The 23,277-nt window shown below is 39.4% G+C and overlaps 1 protein-coding gene across 2 annotated transcripts; it reads left to right on the forward strand.

Moving 5' to 3' along the window:
* Positions 1-51: 51 nt before the first annotated feature.
* On the forward strand, positions 52-21,746 carry gosr1 (golgi SNAP receptor complex member 1). 2 transcript variants are annotated; one of them, XM_071497278.1, is made up of 9 exons: positions 52-207; positions 1,124-1,235; positions 2,314-2,401; positions 3,060-3,167; positions 3,405-3,496; positions 7,316-7,390; positions 16,992-17,021; positions 20,645-20,727; positions 21,073-21,746. In XM_071497278.1, exons 1-9 carry the CDS (start codon positions 174-176, stop codon positions 21,195-21,197), a joined length of 747 nt encoding a protein of 248 aa, XP_071353379.1. In that variant the 5' UTR covers positions 52-173; the 3' UTR covers positions 21,198-21,746. The 2 variants fall into 2 exon arrangements, with proteins under 2 accessions (XP_071353379.1, XP_071353380.1); XM_071497279.1 differs by lacking the exon at positions 1,124-1,235 and having other exon boundaries at positions 147-207.
* The last annotated feature ends 1,531 nt before the right edge of the window (positions 21,747-23,277 follow it).

Here is a 23,277-nt window from a genome sequence, read left to right on the forward strand (position 1 = left end):
AATACTCACTTCCATCCTTTCGGCCCTGGGCCTGTGGGCCCTGGGTGGTGTACTGCCTGTCAGGCTCAGCTGAGGGCGATAAAAAAACTCCTCACTTATTTTTTTCAAGTAAATGCGTCTTCTCCCGACACGTGACGCGCCGTGGAGCCTGGTGACGTCGCAGAACAACAAAGATGGCCGGAATAGGAAGCAGCAACTATTGGGAAGGTAAGGGAGCACAATTTGACTCGATTTACATTGCGCTGTATTTACAACAGCATCCAACACGGCATTCACGGTGTCAGCAGTCAGTCTGCAAGTTTGTATGCCGGCGTTTTTGTCTTATACGTTTGTGGTTTAAACATACGTCTCTACAACGGCTGGCTACAAGCTAACGATGGCTAACACGTCGCCGTGTAAGTTATCGATATTCTTCAGGCTGTCAAATCTGTGTCGCCTCTGTAAACGGGTTATCGACCAGTACACAGAGAGGTATTTGCACCAGCATGAGATGTTACGGAGCAGAAAGCCTTTTCTACGTTTTCCCTCGGTTGACGTGCGGTAGAATAAGTAAAATCGTTCAGCTCCCTTCAGTGTTAGAAGTTAATTAGGTTTCCTAATGCCACATAAATACAACATCATGGGATTAAAAAAACAAACCAAAAAACAAACCAAAGATATATATTTTTTGTTATGTTTATTCCTTTATAGACATTAAAACATGAGACCAAACATGATAACACCTCTCTTGGTAATTATTGGCGATTGCAATTAAAGATTCAAAATTGGGACCGTGTGTCATTAAGTTTTAACCCATTAACAAACACAGGCTTTGTCTATTCCAATGACAAATGACAATGACTGGCTGCGGTAATATTCGATACTGGTGGTCTTATTTACCGCAATCATGCCTTGTATTTTACCTGCATGACCATCATGAATGTTTTTATAAAATCACCATCCTTAAAATAACTATTAATTACAGTTACCAAAAAAAGTAGTGGTGATATAAGTTCAATATTTCCAATGACATGCACTGGAGTAGAAGTAAAAGTAGCATAAAATTAAAATAAAGTAAATGTATTTAGTTACTTTCCACTACAGAATGTTATGTTTTCTCTGGGTGTGTGTGTCTGTGATACAGATCTGCGAAAGCAGGCCAGACAGCTGGAGAATGAACTTGACCTGAAGTTGGTCTCCTTCAGCAAATTGTGCACTAGCTACAGCAGCTCCAGGGATGGACGTCGAGGAGACACGTAAGATCAAGTCTTCTGTCACACCTGCAGAGTTAACAACGGTCTAAGGCAAAAGTATAGTGGTATAGGTTTTCAGTCATACAGGCCATGAGATCTTTAAATGTAGTAAGGCAAAGATTCTTTGGTTACAGTCATACAATGCAAATTATTCTGGGTGCAAATGTAGCTGAAGTGTGTGGTCATAGGTTCTGGAAACGTGGGAGAAAGCTTGCCAGCACAGGAAAGTGTCGTCTGTAGGAAGGAAGTGTTTGTGAAAAATACATTGAATACATACCAACTCCAAGGGCATTGTTCACTAGCTATAATATCATGGGAGGGAGGCATGTGAAGGACAACTTTCCCATGGAGAGCTTATTGTTATAACACAATCAGTACACTTCTCTTTCTTTAGGTAATAATGGCACTGCTTGTGGATAAAGCTGAGCTGTAGCACACCTGTAAATTTAGATTCTTGAAAATAATTTGACTAGCAACAGTTGTCTTTAGATAAAATATTCTTAGTTGCCAAGAGGTGTTGCTTTGATACACCACACAAACAATCAGTGTAGTTTTCTATTGATTCATCTTAACATAGGACATTCTCTAAACCATCACCAGAAGACCATATCTACCCATGTAATTTAATCTCTGCATCTATCTATGGAAGGAGAAGTGTATGTTTCCTAGAGAAATGTCTTAGACCATGCCTACTTTTGTTGCTATGTCGATGGTGTTAATAAAACATTTAAAATGAACAGTACTAAAAAAAAGTTCATTTTGAGTTATTTCTAATACAACAATTGTTTTCATTTGCACTTAACCCTTGAGAAAGATGTTTTCACATACTTTACACCATTTGAAGCATTTTAACCCCAGTGTCCAAGGTTCTTCACATAAGCATCCTTTCAGTTTTGGTTTTACACCTTTAATTTTATCAGTGTATCTTTTATTCAGTGAAACAACTCTCATCAATATCGTATATTTTATCCCGTTTCAACATGAGAAACCTGTAAAAGATTTTCTTTTGCGATATTTTTAAAAATGAAGACAGACAAACACGTTCAGGTCAACTAAATGTTCTCCTTTCTTACTCCTCAAGGTCAGACACCACCCCCCTGCTAAACAACTCTACTCAGGACAGGATGTTTGACACCATGTCAGTGGAGATTGAACAGCTGCTGGCCAAAGTAAGTAAATTCTCATGGGCCAGTGGCTCGTGAAAGGCCAGCAAAAAGACTAATAAGAACAGCACTGGATTTATGTTGAGGCTCTTGTCTTTCATCAAGTAAAAAGCACACTGCAGACTCCACTTCTCTGTGTGGTTTGCATTGCGCCCTTAAATGTTGAATATATTTGTTTCAGTTCAACTTCAAGAAAGACAGATTCTGCAAACAACAAGAGACGAGTAGAATTAATGATACAATATCTTTTCTAAAGATAATGACAAATACAAGAGATGTAAGTCAAAAACAACGGCTACATTCTAATAACATTGTGCAGTTTTGACTACAAAAGGGTACATGCATGTGTTCGTATAATATGCTGCATCATTTAGCTATTTGGCATGAAAGACACCTCTGTGATGTGAGGTGTAAAGTGTACATCCTCTAATTGTGGAACATGCAAACATGGTGCAGTTCACAAAACACGATAAGACATACAGTGTTATCTTGTTGTACATACGCACCATGTTGTATTAAGATTGTCTGTGTGTATCTGTGTGTCTTTGTCTGTCGGTATTTTTATTTTAATTTAATTTTATTTTTTTTACATATGCTGATCAACTGGTTTCCCTGATGTCTTCCATCTGTGCATCCATCCATTCATTTGCTGTCTCTCTGTCAGTTGACTGCAGTGAATGACAAGATGGCGGAGTACACCAATGCCCCGGGAACAGCTTCTCTCAATGCAGCTCTCATGCACACACTTCAGAGACACAGAGACATCTTGCAGGTTTGCCCCCATATTCCTCTCATCAGTTTTTCCTCTAATTTTTCATGCCAATTTATTTTCAATTCTCTTGATGAATACACGTTTTGTTTTTTGTAAAAGCACTCTGTAAATTTACTTAAGACCACAACAACTATTTTATTAAAGGCACAACCTCAGTGCGTTTCATCCTCTTGGTGTTAACAGTTTGTTCTCCCTCTGCACCCTCTTCATTGTCACTTTTATTTGATTTCCTCTCAGGATTACACACACGAATTCCACAAAACCAAAGGCAACTTCTTGGCCATTCGGGAGAGGGAAGACCTGCTAGGGTCCGTCAGAAAAGACATCGAGTGAGTACCCAGTCACACCAGCATGTGTCACAGTTGTGTCTCCGGGGTTTGTTCTTTACACTGTAAATGCAAATCTAATGCACAGAACTATCAGTAAGTCATTAAATAAATTTATTGGTGAAGGTACAGTACATGGGTGGTCAGTGTCTCTTATCGTCTCACTTACATGAAGACTGTGCATGGTACTACGTACAAAACTAATAACATTGTCATGTGATGCATTGCTTATGTTTGATCTGAGTGGGTGGGGAGAAATAAAAACTGCCAGTCATTATTCATGGTGCTCCTATGTTGTAGAGTGTATTCCTTAGAGAGGTAGTTGAACCTTGACTTCTACTTGGCACGCTTTTGAAAAATGTTGGCCGTTAAAACCAAAGAAGATTCATGGCCACTTTGGCCTTGTATTGAGAAAGTGTGTCCTCTCCTGAGATTGGCTCAGTTGTGAGTCACCGTATTGAAATGAGATGGAGGCTCCCCCAGACCATGACTCTTGTCGTTTTTTTTTTTTTTTTTTTTTTTTGTAATGGCTTATTGATCTATAGGACGCAGCACTGAGTGTACGGTGAGCACTGCAGGATTCCTATTGATCCCCCTCCATCTATCTAATATGTTGATAGCCTCCGTCTGCCTCATACAGGCATACATATTCCATAGGCCTCACAATTACTTTAATTAATAACTCTTTCTGATTAAGCTCTCATAATGCGAAATTAAAAATAGATCAAAGCCACTGGCATGTTTCATGATGGTTTCATGACTCCTCCTATTGCCTAATAATTTTATTTTTTTTATTTTTATTCTCATTGGTAAAATGCAATATTGATATATGATCATAGACTAACATGCACATGTTGATGAACACAGTGTCATTGTATGTTGTGATAGTGTCGTATTCCTTATGCCAAAAATAATTATATTCTTTATGTTATTACGTATTTTAAACCTACCTGTACCAATGCACTACCGAGCCATTATTATCTAATGATAATTGGGAGTCACGCTGCACATAGGCAATCGAATTTTAACTGTATATCTACTCAGTTAGTTAGTAACATCCCATGAGGTCAGCACTACATGCAACAGTTCACTCAATCTTCTCATTAAATCACATTGCAAAGGAGTACCACAGACCCTGTTAATAGGCTCAGTGCTGATGAATCTAATGCATAAAAATGAGCCAGTGTTGTTGACCCTGTGCTCAGCCTAACGATGACTAATGTGCCCTGGGGCTACTAATGAGGGAACCATCTGAGCTCACAGGTAGGGGAACTGCTGCTGTTATGGCACAGTGCAATGAGATCTCGAGTCATGCTTTACATGAGACAGTTTCTTTTGAAAAGAGAGATGCAGCTAACCTCTCTCGTTGACCCTTGCTGGTTGGGCATGGGAAAGATGAGGTAGGAAGTGATAACATATGAAGGCATCTGTATCCCAGACAGCTAAAAGGCTAGATTATTATGTTTCTCATTACTCTTTGCTGTAATGCAACTTTTGAGGAATAACAAAACTCTTGGCTTACTTTGTATCACTAACACACATTTCTGCTGATCTTTTCAGAGGGGCATACAGAGAAAATCAATGATCACTTTATCCAGGTTTAGTGCCGTTTACTTACAATAATAAAAAGTTGCTAAATTATTTTCCTGAAATCACAGAAGCAGGGGCCTAATATTTTAACTTCATGATTTTATCTAACTAAACTCTTACATAGTTAGTTCTTGGTAAAAGCAGTGTAGTTTAGAACTTCCACCATAACAGCAGCATAACATTAAAATTGATACTAATAACAGTTTTGAATACTATTTTAAACTTTTTAAAAATTTAGTAAATCAAACTGCAGAGTAAGTTGTGTTTGGAAAGCAAAATGTTTTGTAGACCTACACCACGTTATGAAAGATGCCATTGATATAGTTATGGACGTGTCTGCTGCGTCTGAGCCTTTGTCCCTTTTGTCAGGTAGAGGGCAGTAGAAATCTTGGGCATGGAGTAGACCTGACCAGGATGCCGTCCACTGTAGATTTTTATGTGTATCAAGATTGTTTACAATCCACACAAAAAAATCCATACTAATTAAAAGAAATAGTGCACACTGTCTCATTTATGCAAGCAACTCAATGAGCAATACAACGTTTTATCAAACACTGTACCAATATCTTCAATCTGTCAACAAAATACACACACACACACACACACACACACACACATTTCTTGAGTGCAGCTGTGCCATTCATAACCGTAGCATGGAGCAGAGCTGAGCTCAGACCTAACGCTCCCTCTGCTCCTGCTTTGATTTTAAATGTCAGCAACAAAAATGACAGCTAGCCAGTGATTTACATTGGTGCCCTTTTAAAAAGCCTTGCTGGAGTGATGAAGCTGGCTGTCAGTACAGGCAATTCCAGCCCCACAAAGGCATCAGCCCTGCTGTTGGGACAGCCAGCCCACGTTCAAGGCAGGCACTATGGAGTGTGCTGTGTGTGCACTGAATATAGTATTTCCACCCAATGGCTTTGGATGTTGCACTGTGAATGAAGCAGGCACATTTGTTCCTGGACTGCTTACAGTTAGCTGGGTGGGGTAGGATGTTTATGGTATATGTGTGTGCAGACTCTTATGTTACACAGTTCCCCCTCCTCCCCTGCTCTTATTCTCGTTCTTGCCCAGCAGCAGGGTGGGGCTGTTAAATGACCAGAAACCCAGGAGAGAACTGGGAGTCAGCTGTTCATGGATGTTGATAGCTAGAGCTGCATGAAGCAAAACAGAGTGGTGTGATGTGTTTGCTCTGTGAGTGGTATAACAAGCCATCCATTAACCATAAACTGCTTTGCTACCAAATAGCTCAGTAAGCGAGCACACCGCTTCATTTCTGCTCTTTTATTAACCTGAGATTGTATGGTGCTGTCAATATGTGGATAGAGTCAGTGGTCTCTACTTACCACCTACTCTGAACCTTTTTTTAATGAGGTGCCCATTCACAAAATTTCTAATGGTGCAGACTCTTAAACATGATTTTACTGAGACATGTAGAATCCAATGACTCTTCCATGATTCCATTTTTTCTGCCATATTTATTATTTATGACTGTTAAAATTCTTCAATGGCAGTGGGTAGATGGTGAATTGCTGGGTAGATGGTTTGATAGAGGAATAAAGAGGCAGGAGAGAGCGATAAAGCAGTAAAGCCTTACCCAGCCTGTTGACAACTGAGGGAGGGCAGCAAGATGACCATTTCTGCCCTCCCAAGTTGTGGCGGTCATGCAGGTGACCTAGAAAGAAGCTTTGCTTTGTTCAGTTTTCAGTGGAAGCTCCTGGTGGTTTCTCCAGCTCCTGCCAACCTGTTCTTGCTGTCAACCATGAGCCAATGCTTGTGTTATTTTGTGATCTGCTCTACAACCATATACTGGTGCTGTATTTGCTGTATTAAGCTATTTCTAATGCAAACTGAATATTTCCTGCTGCTGCTTCACATTAAAAGCTTTCCATTTGTGAACCACAAGAAGGCTTTCACTGTAAAGCTGGTACAGGAATTGCAGTGGCATTGGCGCCAACTGCTCTTTGATTAAAACTGGTCTACACAGCAGTTACACCAGTCTGTGGATCAGATAAATTGTTGAAATTAAATATAATATGTAATATTACATATAATATGTTTAAAAAAAAAAAAAAAAAGAAGAAGAAAGAAAAAAAAAAAAAAAAAAAAATATATATATATATATATATATATATATATATATATATATATATATATATATTATTGTTACATCGCTGTCTTTAATTTATGACAGTGTTGTATTTACTAATGCATCTGCATGCCTTTTTTCAGGACATACAAGAGTGGCTCTGGGGTCAACAACAGAAGAACAGAGCTGTTTCTAAAGGAGCATGAGCACCTGAGAAAGTAAGTTTCTAGCACCTTTGTTATATTTGAAGTTTCCAACAGTCCAGCTTTGTAATTCATGTAAGGATATCAAAGATGGGGTAACTCATCTTGCTGGTGTCGCACATTCATTTGTTCTTTAATGTCTTACAAAAACACACTTTCTATTGTATGAAATAACTTTGCATCTTTAAAAGCTGCAAACAGTTAGGCATACTTTTCATTCTGACACAGTAGGTCAAACTATGATCTGCCAGCAACCTAATTAGTGTCATTTGGCTGACTCTCAAGCACTGCAGAACAGCATGAGGTAGTGAAGTCTGCGAAATCTGTGTGTGTGTACCTGTGTGTTAGAGGCACCCTATGTGGAAAGTAAAATTGGATGTCAGCAGGACACACACACACACACAAAGCAAATATTACAAACCACAGAAGAGCTTTTAACATTGCCCAAGCTAGAGAATTCCATCTGAAAATGTGGATATAGCAGGCAAATAATAGATAATAAAATAAAAATAAAGCAATCTGATTGATTCTCTCTGAGGCTAAGTGTTTGTTTCCTGTTTCAGCTACTCAAATGAATAATGCCCCAGTTATTCGCCATCATAGACCTCTTAAGTCATTTCAAAACAGACTTTACCTGCTCTGACATGGCATGACTAATGTCTATCTCTAAATTTATCAAATTAAAAGGAATTGAGAAGAGTGACTCATAAATAGGGGGTGAACTCATCAACATCAATACCTGTAAAATGCAATAATACAATGCAGTCCAATAAAATAACCCTGCATGAACACTAATGTGTTTTTTGCATTGTTTCCAGAAACTCTTTTGCCAAAGTTTCAGTGCTGTATGTGATAGGAAATCTTGTTGCATTTAAATTGCTTTACATCACTACCATGTACACTTTGACTATCTAAGTATCAACATACACATTGTTGTGGTAATTTTTCTGGATCAGCAGATTTTCTGATCAAATTTAGTTTAAAAAAAGAAGGCTGACAAAGAGTGGGTGGCAGCATGACAAGGGGTGGATCATTTCACCATAAATCCATTTTCCTAATAGCCTGTACACATATATAGTTTGTGCATGTATGTGCATATTCTTGTATAGGTGAGTTTGTTGTTTCCTCTGGTCTGTAGCTGCCTCTCAAGAAAATATAACTTTTTTTTTTTTTTTTTTTTTTTTTTTAGGGTTAAGCAGTGGGAATCTTTAATTTTGATTTGAATGAAGTGTGACCTATCCTAAAGTGTCCACCTTTGCCCCTGTCCCTGTGAAAGCCTCCATGCACTGTGGAAGTAACATAACAAGTGATCTGAAGTGTAGGGTGATTAAAAATCTGGCCCTGTAGAAATCTATGCATCTTGTAGTTGTCCTTTGCTGATGGGAGGATACAACCTATGTTGAAGTATAAAATTGAATATATTTTGGGAGATATGGTGGCCACATAATTTGCACTCAAAGATTCATGACAATTTTCAACCAACGTGTCACTGCTGCAGATGTTGGCTGAATTAAACCTAAATCAGCCTTTTTCTAGTCATCAACAGATCAGTGCAAATGCCTGATCTCAGTACTGCCCGTCAAGACTAAAAGCAACCCCAGAGTTTTCAAACTAAAATGGGGCCAGCAGTGTTTCCAAAAGTCTCTGTTTTAGTGGCTCAAAAACTCCAGAGTATCATCGACACCCGGCGTAATTGCCTTCAAAGTGGCGAGTTCTAAAACTAAAACATATTGGTGTGGGTGTAACCACAGTGTACCTCCACAGGGGTTTTCAAGTCTCACAGATACTCCAACTATGTGTCAAGTTACATTATGATATTCACTATGACACTATTAAGAAGGACCCAAGTGATCATTTTAATTGATTCATGTCCTGAAACGGAGAGATAATTCATTCTTCCTGTCCTCTCTCTGAAAGGGAGTGGCTGTGAAACATCAGTCCTGGCACCTTGTAGTCTATTCTGGTTTGAGGGAGGAAATTTTCATTTTTCATTTTTTCTTTCCTCATTTATTCAAACTGGGCACCAAACAGCCAAACAGGATTCTGATAATAAAATATGATAAAAATGTGAAATGAGAACAGTTGCTTCTGGTGATTCATTGTGTTGAACCCCCTCCACGTTGGTGCAACCATCTGCTTTCCCAGCAGTTAAGCTCTTGTGCCAGTCCAGCACAATTGATCAGGATATTGATAATGAAATTATCTCATTAAACCACAACCCATATTATAGGGCTTCCCCAGACCGATGACAAAGATGGGAGGGAACGAGGAGATTGGAGATGAGGATCACGTTTCGCTTGATTGATCCTATTAGAGCCATAAAACAGGAAAGAGGGCCTGAAGAGAAAAGGGCTAAAACGTGTTAGTGGCCAGAGCAATGGTCTGAAGTCTCACTTAAGGCAGAGCATGGATACTCGATAAAGATGAGAGATCTGAGTGAAAATGCTCTTTTTCTTTTTGCAGTATGTGAATCTCTCTTTTCAAAAGTCAGTTTGAAAGACAAATATTATGAGGCGTCCCTTATGTGATCTGTTTGGATCTCGAAAGATTTTTGAGATGTTTTTTTTTATTTAATATTCACACCATAACACAGAGAGCTGCCTGTGGAGTTGTCATTTTTCAGGTCAGCTTGTGATGAAAAGCTGCTTTGTGCCCTTGGCTTTTTACCTCAGGCCAGCGAGCCTACATGAGGAAATGGCATTTTCTGTCTTTACAGTGTTTTTAGGGTAGATAATGTAATGTGTGACCAGTACACATTTGCACAAGCAGTGTAGTGACTATGTGGTTTAGTCGATAATATATTGGCAAGAGATGGTACCAGCATTGCAACATTGATCAGATAAGAGTAATTACTTCCAAACAATCAAACAACAAAAAAAAAAGTAGTGCCTGACAGTTAATCTACAAATGACTGTGCTGGGTGGAGTGCTTGCCAGTCTGCATTCATTCTCAGCAGAAGCTAATGAGCCTGACATGCCAAGATTGATTTTTAAGATGGATTCCTCTCTAGTTTTTGCTTGTTGAGATCAACCTTGTCTAGTTCCACATACGTCAGACCTACCTACATATTAATTTTGGTTATTACCACAAATGACAGTGATAAATAATACTTGAGCAAGAGTTTGTAAACTATGGCACTTTTTATTTATTAGAGCTACCATAAATGTTGTTTATCTTCTTTTTTCTGAAATTGGACGTTTCTTCCAGTTTTCTCTGATATGCAGTGTCAACTGTGAGACCTTAGATGGGTGTGTGCCTTTCCAAATCATGTCCAGTCAATTGAATTTACCACAGGCAGACTCCAGTCAAGGGGTAGAAACATCTCAGAGATGTTCTCTCAAAAGAAATGGGAGCCACCTGAGCTAAATTTTAAGTGTCACAACAAAGGGTCTGAATACTTATGTCAGTGTTATAGTTGTGATATTTAGTGTAGATTGATGAGGGGGAAAATGGGGGTGGGGGTAGCATAAGGATGCAACATAACAAAATATGAAAAAATTGAAGGGGTCTGAACACTGTCTGAATGCACTGTATCTATTTTTCCATCTCGTTAGGCCATAAAACTTAGTGTTCATGAATAAACTAGAGGCAGGAAGGGGCAGGTCCATTAAAAGTTCATGCTGGACCAGCTCTAATAGTGGTGGTCACACTGATGAAGACTTAATGTCAAACAGACTGAAGTGAGTGAAATCACTTCACATTGATATGCATTTGCATGAATTTAGATGCCATGTGTTTGCTGACTGTGTTTATTTGCCCTCGCCAGCAAATGCCTTGTTCAAAGTTTACCAAAAAAAATCAGTTCTTTCCATAATTTACCCTCAGAGGCTCTTCTTTTTCCTCTTGCTTCTGCACATTGATATATTTATGGGAAAAATATTTTGGACTTTCACTTCCAGAACCCAGAGGACCAATATAACTCTACCTCAGATAAGTGTTTCCAGTGTTGCGATTTTGTGATTCATCCAGGAAGTGGAGACACATCCATGCATCCATGCACACCCCAATCCAGTCAGATGTCTATGGTCTATGTGCCCAAGGAGACGGAGAGAGGAGAAACGAGATTGGAAGGATACACAGGGTCACTAAGCTCAGATGCTAATAATCGTCAGCAGAGCAGTGTAGCAAACATTCAGCTGCTGCTCCTCATCTTTGCCAGTGCTGAGCGTCGCTTTCAGTAGTTAAAATGACTAACGTGGCTGGTGTTACGTGGTATAAGCTGTTACTAATTAATGTTAATTCTGTCAGTAACCGGATGTGAGGCCTAAAGTAAAGTTGGCTGTTGTTGGTTTATGTGCTCTCTACACGCCGTTAGTGCTTGTCAAAGAGAATTTGTGAGGAAAGAAGCTCCACTCTGTAACATCAACTGAGTGTGACAGTTCATGTGTTGGGGAGGGTGATTTTCATCTCAGGAGCACAACTGCTCCTTCCAAAACAAACCCTTTTTTTGGCTTCACTGCTGCAGACCAGCCAAAAATCAGTTGTATGTTTGCAGGTGCTTCATCATCCAAAGATTTTTCTCAGCATTTTAAACAAACTATTTATCTGCAACATCCTTTGCTTTCTTTTCTTTTCTTCTTTTTTCTTTTCTTTTCTTCTCTTTTCTTTTCTTTTCTGCCCCCCTGCTTTTACTCTGCCTGGCATGTTGCCCATCTTACGAAGTTTAATCTGAGCTGCCAGTTCTCTGATATGCTAATGTAATCAGTGGAGCAGAGCTCCTAGGATTCAGGGTCCAATGCTGCCCTGTGCTCTCTGGCTGACCAAAGCTTCAGGACCCAAACAGGACAGTTTAGAATCAGTTCAGAACATTTAGAGGTTTAGTTGGAAATTTACCTAACGTGCATGTCAGTGTCTGAAACATCCTAGGTCATTTCATTTCTCTGCTGTTATCAAGATACATGTAAGTCTGCTTGCAAAGAAGTCTGGACTTAAGTGGCACAACTTTAGCTGAGTGCATTAACCATATTCACTGACTAGGTTATATTTGGCAGTCTGTTAATATATATTGAAGTGCATTTTCCTGTGGAGAGGTTAGCAAGATTAAAACTGTGTAGCATTTATTGCCATGATGTGCAGGGAGACGCCTTTTTTTAATTGATTCCAGTGGGTTTGGCAGCTTTCTGGTGTGTGTTGATTGCACTCTGGGTGCTTGGTGTTTTCTTTGCCTAAGGACCTCCCATTTGAACAGTGTTCATCTCTGAGCAGCAAAGTGTTCTACATGACGACAGCTTTTTCTCTGCTGACCAGTCACAGGGTGAACGCTGGCTCTACTAGCTCAACTGTCCAAAACAATATGGAGGAAGAACACACGCTATTTGATCTAACAGGCAAACATTAACACTAAATAAACAATACAGTTTTTGATTGTCTGATTGTAGCTGCTATTTATTACTATTTATTAATACTATCACTGGCACACAATTGTGATCAATGTGATCAGGATCTAAGTATGAGGTGATATGACCATTTTCAAGTGTTTGCCTTTATCATTCAAAATACTGTGTCAGATTAAAAGAATTTCAGTTCACTAGTTATTTCAGATTCCATTCACTCAACTCCCTGTTTTGTATCTCTAGGGTCAGGGTCCTCTTTCTTATGCTTGGTTTTAAATATATTAATTATCCATGAGGGTTGGAAATTTCCCTATCATCATAAATCATCTCTATGAATCTCACAATGTATAAGGTGTGTTGAGTATGCAGTGGATTTTGAGTCATCTCTGAGGTTTGATTTGTGACAGCTTGTACTCTTTTGCCAATGCAGTTTGCTTTCTGCAAATGCTGCCAAGATTTCTGAGACTGTTTCCTTGGCAAAGTAATTAATGTTTCAGTTTACCTGGCTGATTTTATTAGTGGCCTCATATTGCTCTAAAAGCCAGCCTGACGGACCATTACTCTCAGAGGGTTGTAAAGCATTTCTTTCAGAATACCTCTTAAATAGTGTAATAATTAATTAGTCAAAAAAAACCAAAACACAAATAAGTTATTTGTCGCCTTGAGTGCTACCTGCTTAATACTGCCAACACTACAGGATTCATTCATTTTAAGACTGACTGTAGCAGTTTTGAGTTCAGACAGAAAATGGACACATGCATGTGAGCAGTAAACAGCAGGGTGGGTTTATTCATCACATTGGGAAAGGCAATTAGCTTTGAGCTAATAAGCAATTTAATGACTGCAGCAAAACACCACTGACCAATGGAAACAGAAGGAACCCACTCATAACTGAAGCCACAGAGGGCCACATATACATGAACGTGACGGCACAATCAACCTCACTACTGCTGCTGCAGCTTCATGATGAAGGGAACAAAACATAAATCTCCCCCTGCCCTATCTCATCCCTGCATATAAAAACTACATGAATCAATTCTCACCTCAGGTCACAGCAACTCTCTCTTGCTCCTCAGCTCATGATTTACAGGGTGAACAGTCGGCAATTTAAAGGTTTAGTTTTCTCTGTCAGTCGTTTTTCTGTCCACCATGATTTTTTTTCTGTCATCATTTAAGACCAGCTGTCTGGCTTTTACCTTACCACATTCTATTTAAGTTGTCTATTTTCTATTTCAGACAATGCCTTTGTTAGATCTTATGTGCCTAATAATCAAATAAGCTTAATGGAGTTGTAATATTTTTAAAATAACAGAGTTGTTTTTAGACTGAAGAGTGGAGGAATGGAGATCATTGCTGGCCTTTTTTTTTTTTTTAAAGACAGCAGGATCCTACTCCCACTGCGCTTTGCATCACAACTACTTGCAGTATTCTTTGCCGCACCCACCTGCTCCCACAATCCATTTGTGACAAATTTGCCTGCCAGCCTTCAATCTGAATTTTGTGCCAGTTAATCATTTCACCAAATGATCTGATTCCTCTAAAAGATTCAGTTTCAGTATGACAAAGACAAAAGAAATGATATTACAGATGACTGCCAAATCACCGCTTGGTGCTTGTGTACGGAGCTATATTACAAGAACATAATGCTCTCCAGCCAACATCGTGACTGGGCAGTGTCTCACAGTCTCATGGGCAACACTCTTGTCCATTTCTTAACATGCAATAGTAGCATCTCTCCTCTTTCTCCCCTACAATTCGCAAACATTGTTAAATGCAGACCAAAATGAAATTCATCTGCACAAAGGAATACCATGAATATGTGCAGGGCATTTACAAGAGAAACTTGACTAATAAGGTTGAGATGAGGTTATGAATGGGCAATTAAATACAGCAGTTAAGCTCATCCAGGTTTACTGGTTGAGGTCAGTCCTGTTTGGTCCACCTACAAAGAGAAAGACCTTAACATTACAGGTCATTAGCAGGACCAATCTCAAAGTGATTACATGAATATATAACCCTCAATTTTGGTCTATCCTCTGAGAAATCAGTTGGTCAATAATTGACCACATAAATTACAAAGCTCATAGTCAAATTCACTTAGAACCTCTTGATGGTATTCCTTGGTTTAGTAGTTCTGTATTCTTCCTCCTCCTGCCTGAGGCTCTGGCAGCAGTGGACAGGCTGCTCCACCTACAGTGTTCAAAGGAGCAACAGTGCAGGTCTTTTCTTCCTGGTGCTGTCAGACTATACAACCAGCACTGGTCCCAACAGCCCACCAGACACTCCACAGACACCCACAGACAGTAATATGTGCAATATTTCTGTGTAACACATGGAACTTCTTTTCACCATTGCTTGATGTATGTGCAGTTTGACCCCTCGTGTAAATACACTGATGTAAATATCTGTCTTTTAACTATGGTTGATACCTACTCTCATCCATATTGTGCTGCTGCTGTAATGATGCAACTTTCCCTCTGTGGGATTAATAAAGTTCATCTTATCTTATAATTCATATGTATTATTCATATAAATCCTGCCTGAACCAAAGCTTGAGCTGTTTCTTTTTAGCTCTTTGCCTTTTGAGCCTTGTAGTGCTCCTTTAATAATAATAATCACTTTACTTGTCTTCTGAGATTATTGGGTCCTTCCTTGAATTAATAATTTTTGATAAACTGACTCGTTGAAACCCCCCCTGTGGACTGCAGCATCTGTCAGATGAAAAAAAATGTTGGCATGCATACACACACTTGCCAACAATGCATGTGCATATGCGGGGCCCACATAGTATGTTTTCCCCTCTCTTAAAAAGAGAACAGCTGCAGGGTTAGATGGGTCACGCCATTACTGTTACAATCAGCATTTGAGATTGTTATCGTGTGCAGAAATGCACAAGATGTTACTGTATTTAATAGAATAGTTGCAGCTTTGCTTGAAAGTGTCCAATTGAGAAAACCAGAAAAAGCACACACAGCTTTGTTTTGTCTCACTTGGCCCCTTGGTTTGAATTGGCCCTCCGGTTGTCCAAAAGGAGAGCGAAGTGAAAGTGGTACAATAACTTCCCTGTGCAGTGAGATTTCACTCAGGAACTGTACATACCCTTAGAAACAGACATGACATTTTGGAATTAAAGTTTTGAAGAATTTGTGCTGATTGACCATCAGACCACGAGGTTTGGTTTAGGCATGATATTAAAGTGATATTAAAAATTACTAATGAGTATTCTCTCATTAGCCTTGAGATGGTCAGGTTAAGGTATAAAGAGAAGGTTTGGGTGAGGGTTAGAGATGGTTGTGGTTTGGCAAGCGTTTGGTGTGGTTACATTTAGGGTAGGAACGTTTGAGAAACCCTGTCTCTCTTCCTGTAACTTTTGTTGCCTGCAGTAAGAGCTTAACATAAACCACATATTGAGCATGATAATGTGAATATGGAGCTATTGAATGGATGGTGAACTATGAAATACAATCCCTGCAGTTTTGTTTGTTTGGTTTACTTTAGGTCTCTGGAACATTATCCAAATTGATTCCAATTAGGGAAAAAACCGCTGAGAGCATTGTTGTTTATGAGCAACCTGAGACACAAAACTGGCGTTACAACATAAGAGGCTTGTGTGCGTGTGTTTGTGTTTCCCTTTCAGTATTCTCTATTGGACAAAAGCAAACATCTGACACTCCCTCTCTGATAGTTAGGCAGAAGATTAAGTTCCGGGATCTCTGAGGTGGAATCCTCTCTGGGTCTACTTAGTCCAGGATGAGGAGGAGACGAACTAAACAAATTACTAAACATTCATGTTGTTTTGTACAGAAGTTTAACAAACTTAAATTTCAATTGCCAAATGTTTTTCCTTTGTACTTGAGTATGAACCGTTCTGATGAAAAACTAAAGCTGCTCTACATGAAATACTGTGTCCAAAAAACAACATTTTAACATCTAATGCTGCTTGTTAAATTGTCTACACAACATTGCTACGAATAATACTTTTTCTTGTTTGTTTTAAGCAAAGGAACAAACAACACAGGTCCAAGTAGCACATACACACAGTGATGTGTGATAAGATTTACATGCCAAGAAGAAAAAAGAAATCCAGTCAACATATAATTTAATTCAGTTTCACCAAGTTACATTTAGTTCTATATTGATCACTGCCAATCTGAAACTGATGCCAATAACTTCCTCCAAGTCAGTTTTTACCATTCCATGTTTTTGCTCCGCTGCCTCATATCAGTAACTAACCAGTGTCTTTCTTTCTCTCTCCTCCCCCTTTCCCTTCTCACTGTCTATAGTTCGGACCGACTGATGGATGACACAATAAGGTAAGACATGCTTTCTGTCTTGCTCATATTGGAAGACATACATTTGTCTTATCTACCTGCTGACCCCTACTCAAAACCCTCAGCATGTAACCTCAGTATGAATCCTAACATGGCCTAGATATGTCAAGTCTAGCAGCTCCTGTTCAGCTGGAGCTAGACACCTGTAGACAAATAATATCCAACCTTTAAGGTCTGTTTGTCATCAGCTCATTTAATGGATGTCTCTTACTCTGGTGCTCTTGAGGAGTTCTGGTTGACTTATTCACCAGTGCTTTTATGCATATGGTTTTGGACCTTGTATTTTTATCAATTAACTTGTCAGTACCAATGGACATTGTTTGTAGTGATGATTCAATTTGGAGAGATTCATGTACATCAAAGGTTTGCCAACGGCTGGTCACTTAATATAATCTGTGCATGAAATGAGCAGGACTTGCTTGACACTGGATGACAGAGCAACTCTTCCCACTTCCCTGATTTGTGGGTCTTATCCATCTCTCACTACTCCTCATTCTCCCTTCAGGTTTTCAGGTCTACGCATATTACAAATATGTTGCTGACAATTTACCCTCCCTCATTTGAATTTGTTTTCTCTCACCGTCCTCGCTTGGTCCTCTCCCACCCATCACTTTTTCCATTTCCAGCCCTTGTAAACAATGGTTCCATGAGAACTGGATTGAGCAGTGGTCTGACTGATGGATTTTATCACTAAAGTGGTTGATGATGCTGTGTGATTATTCTCCCCTTTTGTTTCCTCTCTTTCATTCCTCACTGCTCATTTTTCTCCAACCTTAGCTTTATTTTCCCCGACCCCATTCTGTGCTAGTTCTCACGTTTAAAAATTGGGCAGAAGCTGCTTCATCCTCATGATGCTCTGAAGTAAATGCCACTGTAATAAACTCAAGGGAACAAGCTTAGATATTGTGTAGAAAAACAGAGAGATGACAGTGTTCAATGTCAGTTAACACATTTTTTATTTATATAACTGTGCTATATCAGTGTGACAAGGTTGGAGTCCAAAGCCCGTACCGTGTACCAGACAATAATGGTTCGCAACCAGCAAACCATTAATGTCTGTGGAGTAACCCTCTCATCTGATAACCAAAGTGACAACTCAGACCATAATTTATACTTCTCTGTGATGTGTAAAAAAACAAACAAAAAAACAAAACAAATGCTGAGGGGTGCTTTCATACAGAACAAGTTTTCTGAACTGTACTTTACTGTATTTACACTGATTTAACAAGTGAGCTCTGAGCATGCTCTGTTTGTCTTGGAGGAAAGATTCCTAATTCTGAGAGTTCTTTTTATTTATAAGGTTTTTTTTTTTTTTTTTAGTTTTTCTTCTCTGAACAGGCCTCAGTCTTAGAATAAAGGTGTCTGAGGCTGATTTATGCTTTGTGATTTTAGGTTTTGTGAGTAAAACTGACTGACTCCCATTCAACAGGCTATTTGACAACTTGAGACAACTTTCTCCAGTTCACTTTTAAAAAGTGAGCCCTGACTGATCATATACAGTGTGTGAAGGGAATCTTTATCCTCCAGCTCTGATTCTCATGAGCTGGTTAACATTGAGATAAAGGCTTGTCGAGGTTGCCAGAGTCAGCAAAATGTTTCTTCCTGACTGAGGAGAACATGATCCCCGAAACACTGATCGAGGCCAAGACTGCGGACTGTCCCCTCAGCAGCCTCCACCCGCCGGAGATGCAATTACCTCACCCACACACTCAAACTTACACACTGCAAATTCTGATTTCACTTGCTCCACACACACATGGCCTCATGCTTATGTACCACTTAAAAGAGTAAACAACCATGATGATTTCATTTACTTTGTTTTGACCTGCATCCTATGGGGCCCTGTCACTCTGGGATGGGATGGGAGGAGTTTGTCCCCTGTGGCCAGTGCTTACTGGTTGTCACCCTGCTTTTCAAGAGTTACATAATGCTGTTTGCAGTGAAGAAAAAAAAATTGTAACAACTATTGTTGAACATGTTAACACTGTACTTAAATCAGAATTTTTACCTTGTAGTGAGACGTTCATTTATCGTAAATAAATCGTAAAGTATGTCATACATGTAAATTATCTAATGTCTTAGCAAAGGTTGCATACATAGTTCATATGTTAAAAGGTAAGAATAAAACTTTAGAATAATTAGATTACTCATTAGATTTTTCTGACAGTGTAATACAATTGGCAATAGAATAGTGGCTAGACCTTGACCGATAAACTGGCCAGACCAATCGTAGATATATCAGTATCTATACCTGTGTCAGCTGTCAGCAACAAGAAGTGTCAGGACAGAATTGCTGAACTAGGTTCAAGGTAATTTAGAGACAATTTGTCCACCAGAGAGCACTGATAAGTTTATTTTTCAACTGTAAAATCTGCTGCTCACGTTTCACAGTTGTTTCAACAAATCTCAGGGAGCCATAAAAAGATGTTGTTTATAGTATCATCAGCTGACATCCTTATTAGATGTTTTAAAACAGCAAAATATCAATATTGGTATGGGACGGAAATCCGCAATGATCTATGTAAAAACTCTAAAGGCCTTGATATCGTAAATATCTGTGAACATCTTTAGATGCAGTCGTGCAGATGAGATAGATGTCAGGAAGAGTTGTGGGAGCTAATTTCCTACAACTCAAATGCTCCAATCCCTCTGTAGAAGTGAAGGGCTAAAAAGTGAGCTCTGGAGCTGTTATTGATTATTGTGTGTAACAGATGCCACAGAAGGCAAACATAGAGCCTGAAACTTTTCCTGCCAACTGCCCTGCTGCACTTTCCTGCTCTGAGAGTTGCTGAGGCCCAATTTTGAGAACGAGAAAGGTACAATATCATAGGAATTCTATACCTTGCTTCTATAAGCCCAAGTGGCTCACACACACACTCTCGGCACCTACATAGACCTAAAGGGGAACGTGATAGGATGACTAAGGTTTCACCCCAGAATGATTCCCTTCCTCAAAGCATCTCCGTACTTACAGGCACATGATCTTCCAATACCCATTTTTACTCATTACAGGAGGATATTGAAATTGGCAAACCATATTGTTTTACATCCTATAATGTTATGTGAATGAATGTTTATTAGGTGGTTATCAAGTAGGTGACAAAACATTTCATGTCTTTCAGCAGGTTAAATGTCTGATTGAATACTTGGTTTGGATTCATTTGGCTGAAAGTTGTGGTGTGAGATGCAACTAAACAAAGTTAATTCTAAATCAAACATTTTTTGTCTCCATTTTCTCCTGCACTGAAAAGTAAAATTTTTGATTTGACTTAACCTTGATGTTACTTTTAGATATGGTGCATTGTGTGAAGGGGGTGGAGACATTGGGCCACCACAGCAAAGATGGTTGCTAGGTATTGAATTTAGATGATAGGATGTTTTCTTATTTTCCCCAAAAGACATATTTGAATTGATTGTGTTGTTCTCTAACAGTTTGTAGCTTTAAACTGCACCACCTCTGACCCTTTAAACTGGATGCTCAATTCTCCAACAACCTCCCCTGGTGGAATTGAATTTCCAATCATATGTTGGCTGTACTAATGACCACAACTACATGCTGTGTTGTCACTCCTACTCCTCTCACTCATTTTGCTCTGTCTCTTTAGCATTGCCATGGCGACCAAGGAGAACATGACCTCCCAAAGGGGGATGCTAAAATCCATACAGAGCAGGGTCAACACACTGGCCAGTATCCTTTAAGCTGTGCATGGTTGTGTGTTTGGAACCAAATGGGGAAAAAAGCAGACAATAGTTTTCCTGGTATGAAATCACCACTGGCTCCTCAGAAATCAACGCTCATATTGTTTTTCTATGATGAAAGTGTTCTTTCCTATCAGGATTCATTGGCATGTACCAGCTGGCAGTGCTACTTTGGTCAAATCACACTGTTCCTCCATGCACCTGTCAAATCATTTGTTTGATGGATTTAGATGCCGAAAAGGCAAATGTAAACAGAGCTGTTTTTCTTAGTTTATCTCTAATGGCATAAAAAATTTAGGAATTTGTAATCTTCCTTAACTTTTGACTTTCCTAGACCGTTTCCCTACTATTAACAATCTCATCCAGCGAATCAACCTGCGGAAGAGACGGGACTCTCTCATCCTTGGCACAGTGATTGGCGTGTGCACCATTCTCCTCCTCCTCTATGCTTTTCACTGAAAGCCAGGCCCGGTGACATCTCTGAAGCAACAGGACTGATATGTTCTTTGTAGCGTGGGAACCCCAGGAGACTGAGCTCAGTGACAGGAGGAGCCTGCAGGCCCCTGAGCAGAAGGACTTTTAGTTGGTCCAGTTCTGGGACAGGAACAAATTTGACCGACATGAACTACTGAACTTTTATCTAGCAGCGGGACAGTGGGCTGGTGGTTGGGTGCTCTTCTGCCAACAAGGGAATGGAGACCAAAAGTACAGATAAGACTACATTTTAAAAAATTATATTGATGCTCACTTGAAGAAGGACTCTGTGGCGTCAAAGTGTGAAGAGATTGTGTGATGCATAATTCTTTTTCACAGGTGGAAGGATTTTTAGTTGAATGGTTCTTTTTAATGAATGGGGTGGGATGGATAATTCATCGTGGGCTGTAAAATGTGAATTAATAAATTATTCATATCAGTATGTGCAAAAAAAGTGTGTGAAACTGTTACTCTGATACTCAAAATTTAAACCATTTTATTTTTCAAAATATATGATTTGAACTCTATTGAAAAGTATTGAGCCCTCAGATCTTTGAGTGTGTTTAACCACAAGGATGCCACGGCAGTGCTTCATATTCTTTCATATTTGAGAAAAATGCTCGGAAGCCATACCCCCCACCCCCCTTTTATTTATCACTACTTTTTGATATTTTATAGCGCAAATGATTAGTCAATCAACCAACAAAAAATAATCAGCAGATAAAGCGTTAATGAAAATAAACATTAGTTGCTCTTTCCATTCATATCAGCATTTCCAATAACATACTCTCTGTCCAATCTTGAAAAGCAGTCAGACAAGTAAAATCCACAATATGAAGTCAGTTATTAAATGCTGAGGTTGCATAATGCCATTCATTATTACATTCTGGAGGAGTAAACATCTTGGATGAAGTCTCTGTAAAGAGAGGTGAAAGGAAATGACACTCAGTACGGCTTTGATGGTGCACATTTCGCAGTATAGTGCGCCCGGCAGAATGGACCTCTTTTTGATTTCAGTCCTCTTGAAAAACACACTGATGTGCAGTTGAAGCTGGGAACGAAAGCATTCACCCGAGAAGGAAATGATCGCAGACGGGCTGAGAGAGGTTAGATTAAAGTCTTACTTTGTTGGTGGGGGTGTAGGAATGTGAAAGCAAGGCAGCTGTGTGAGAACCATCAATGTGTTTTTGTCTCACAGCTTCAGGCTGCTACTTGACTGGAATCCAAATAAAACGGTCTCACTTCAATGGACTGAAGAGGATAAATTTGGTTTCTTGTCCTCATTCCCTCTGTTTGATAGCTTGCTCACAAAGAAAGACTAAATGTGTTGAAAACTTGGCAGTTTTGTGTAAAATGTTTGTCTGCCATTTTTGAAGGAATAGTCTTTTCTGTTTTACAGCAGTCAGACAACCACTGTCATCTTTCCCTGAACATCTTACATCCTTTAGGAGGGAAACCCTTTGCTGAAGTCTAAATTTGGTTCAGACATATACAGGCTGGCAGTAGACTGCAGAGGTGCTGATGCATTCAGCTCTTGAATATTTCAGCCACTCAAACTGAACGGCACCCAAGCAGAACTAAGCACCAGCTCCTCGCCACTTAGAAGAGCCACGCTACAGTAACTTTTTTGACAAGCACAGAGTCTGTTTATTTAGAGCAGCTGAAATGTAAGACAGAAGTCTGGTCCTCTGTGTCTGTGAAGAAAATCAGATTGCTATTTTAAGCAGTGTTTTTTTTTTTTTTTTTTTAAAAAAAACAAACAGCAGGGATAAATCACTTTGACTGACGACATAATGGCCCCTATCACTTCCCTCAAAATTATTTACGGATGAGTAGAAAGTTAAGTGTAGTGTTAGGTTTTAGCAAAACCACCCACGCTTTTTGGCAATACATTTTCTAGAACTGGGAACTCTTTGAATATGAAACCCAAAAGTGTCCATATCATTAAAGCTAAGGTCACTTTCATTGGCCTGTATGTGTCAGGGTTGTTTTGTTTTCAGGATTGCATCAGGCCATTACTCTAGTTTGTGTAGGTGTGGGGGGGGGGCTGGCGTTAAAATTGGAA

The sequence above is a fragment of the Trachinotus anak genome, unplaced genomic scaffold (genome assembly GCF_046630095.1).
Source record: "Trachinotus anak isolate AG129_WGS33_773 ecotype Australia unplaced genomic scaffold, CSIRO_AGI_Tana_v1 ptg000014l, whole genome shotgun sequence".
NCBI lineage: Eukaryota > Metazoa > Chordata > Actinopteri > Carangiformes > Carangidae > Trachinotus > Trachinotus anak.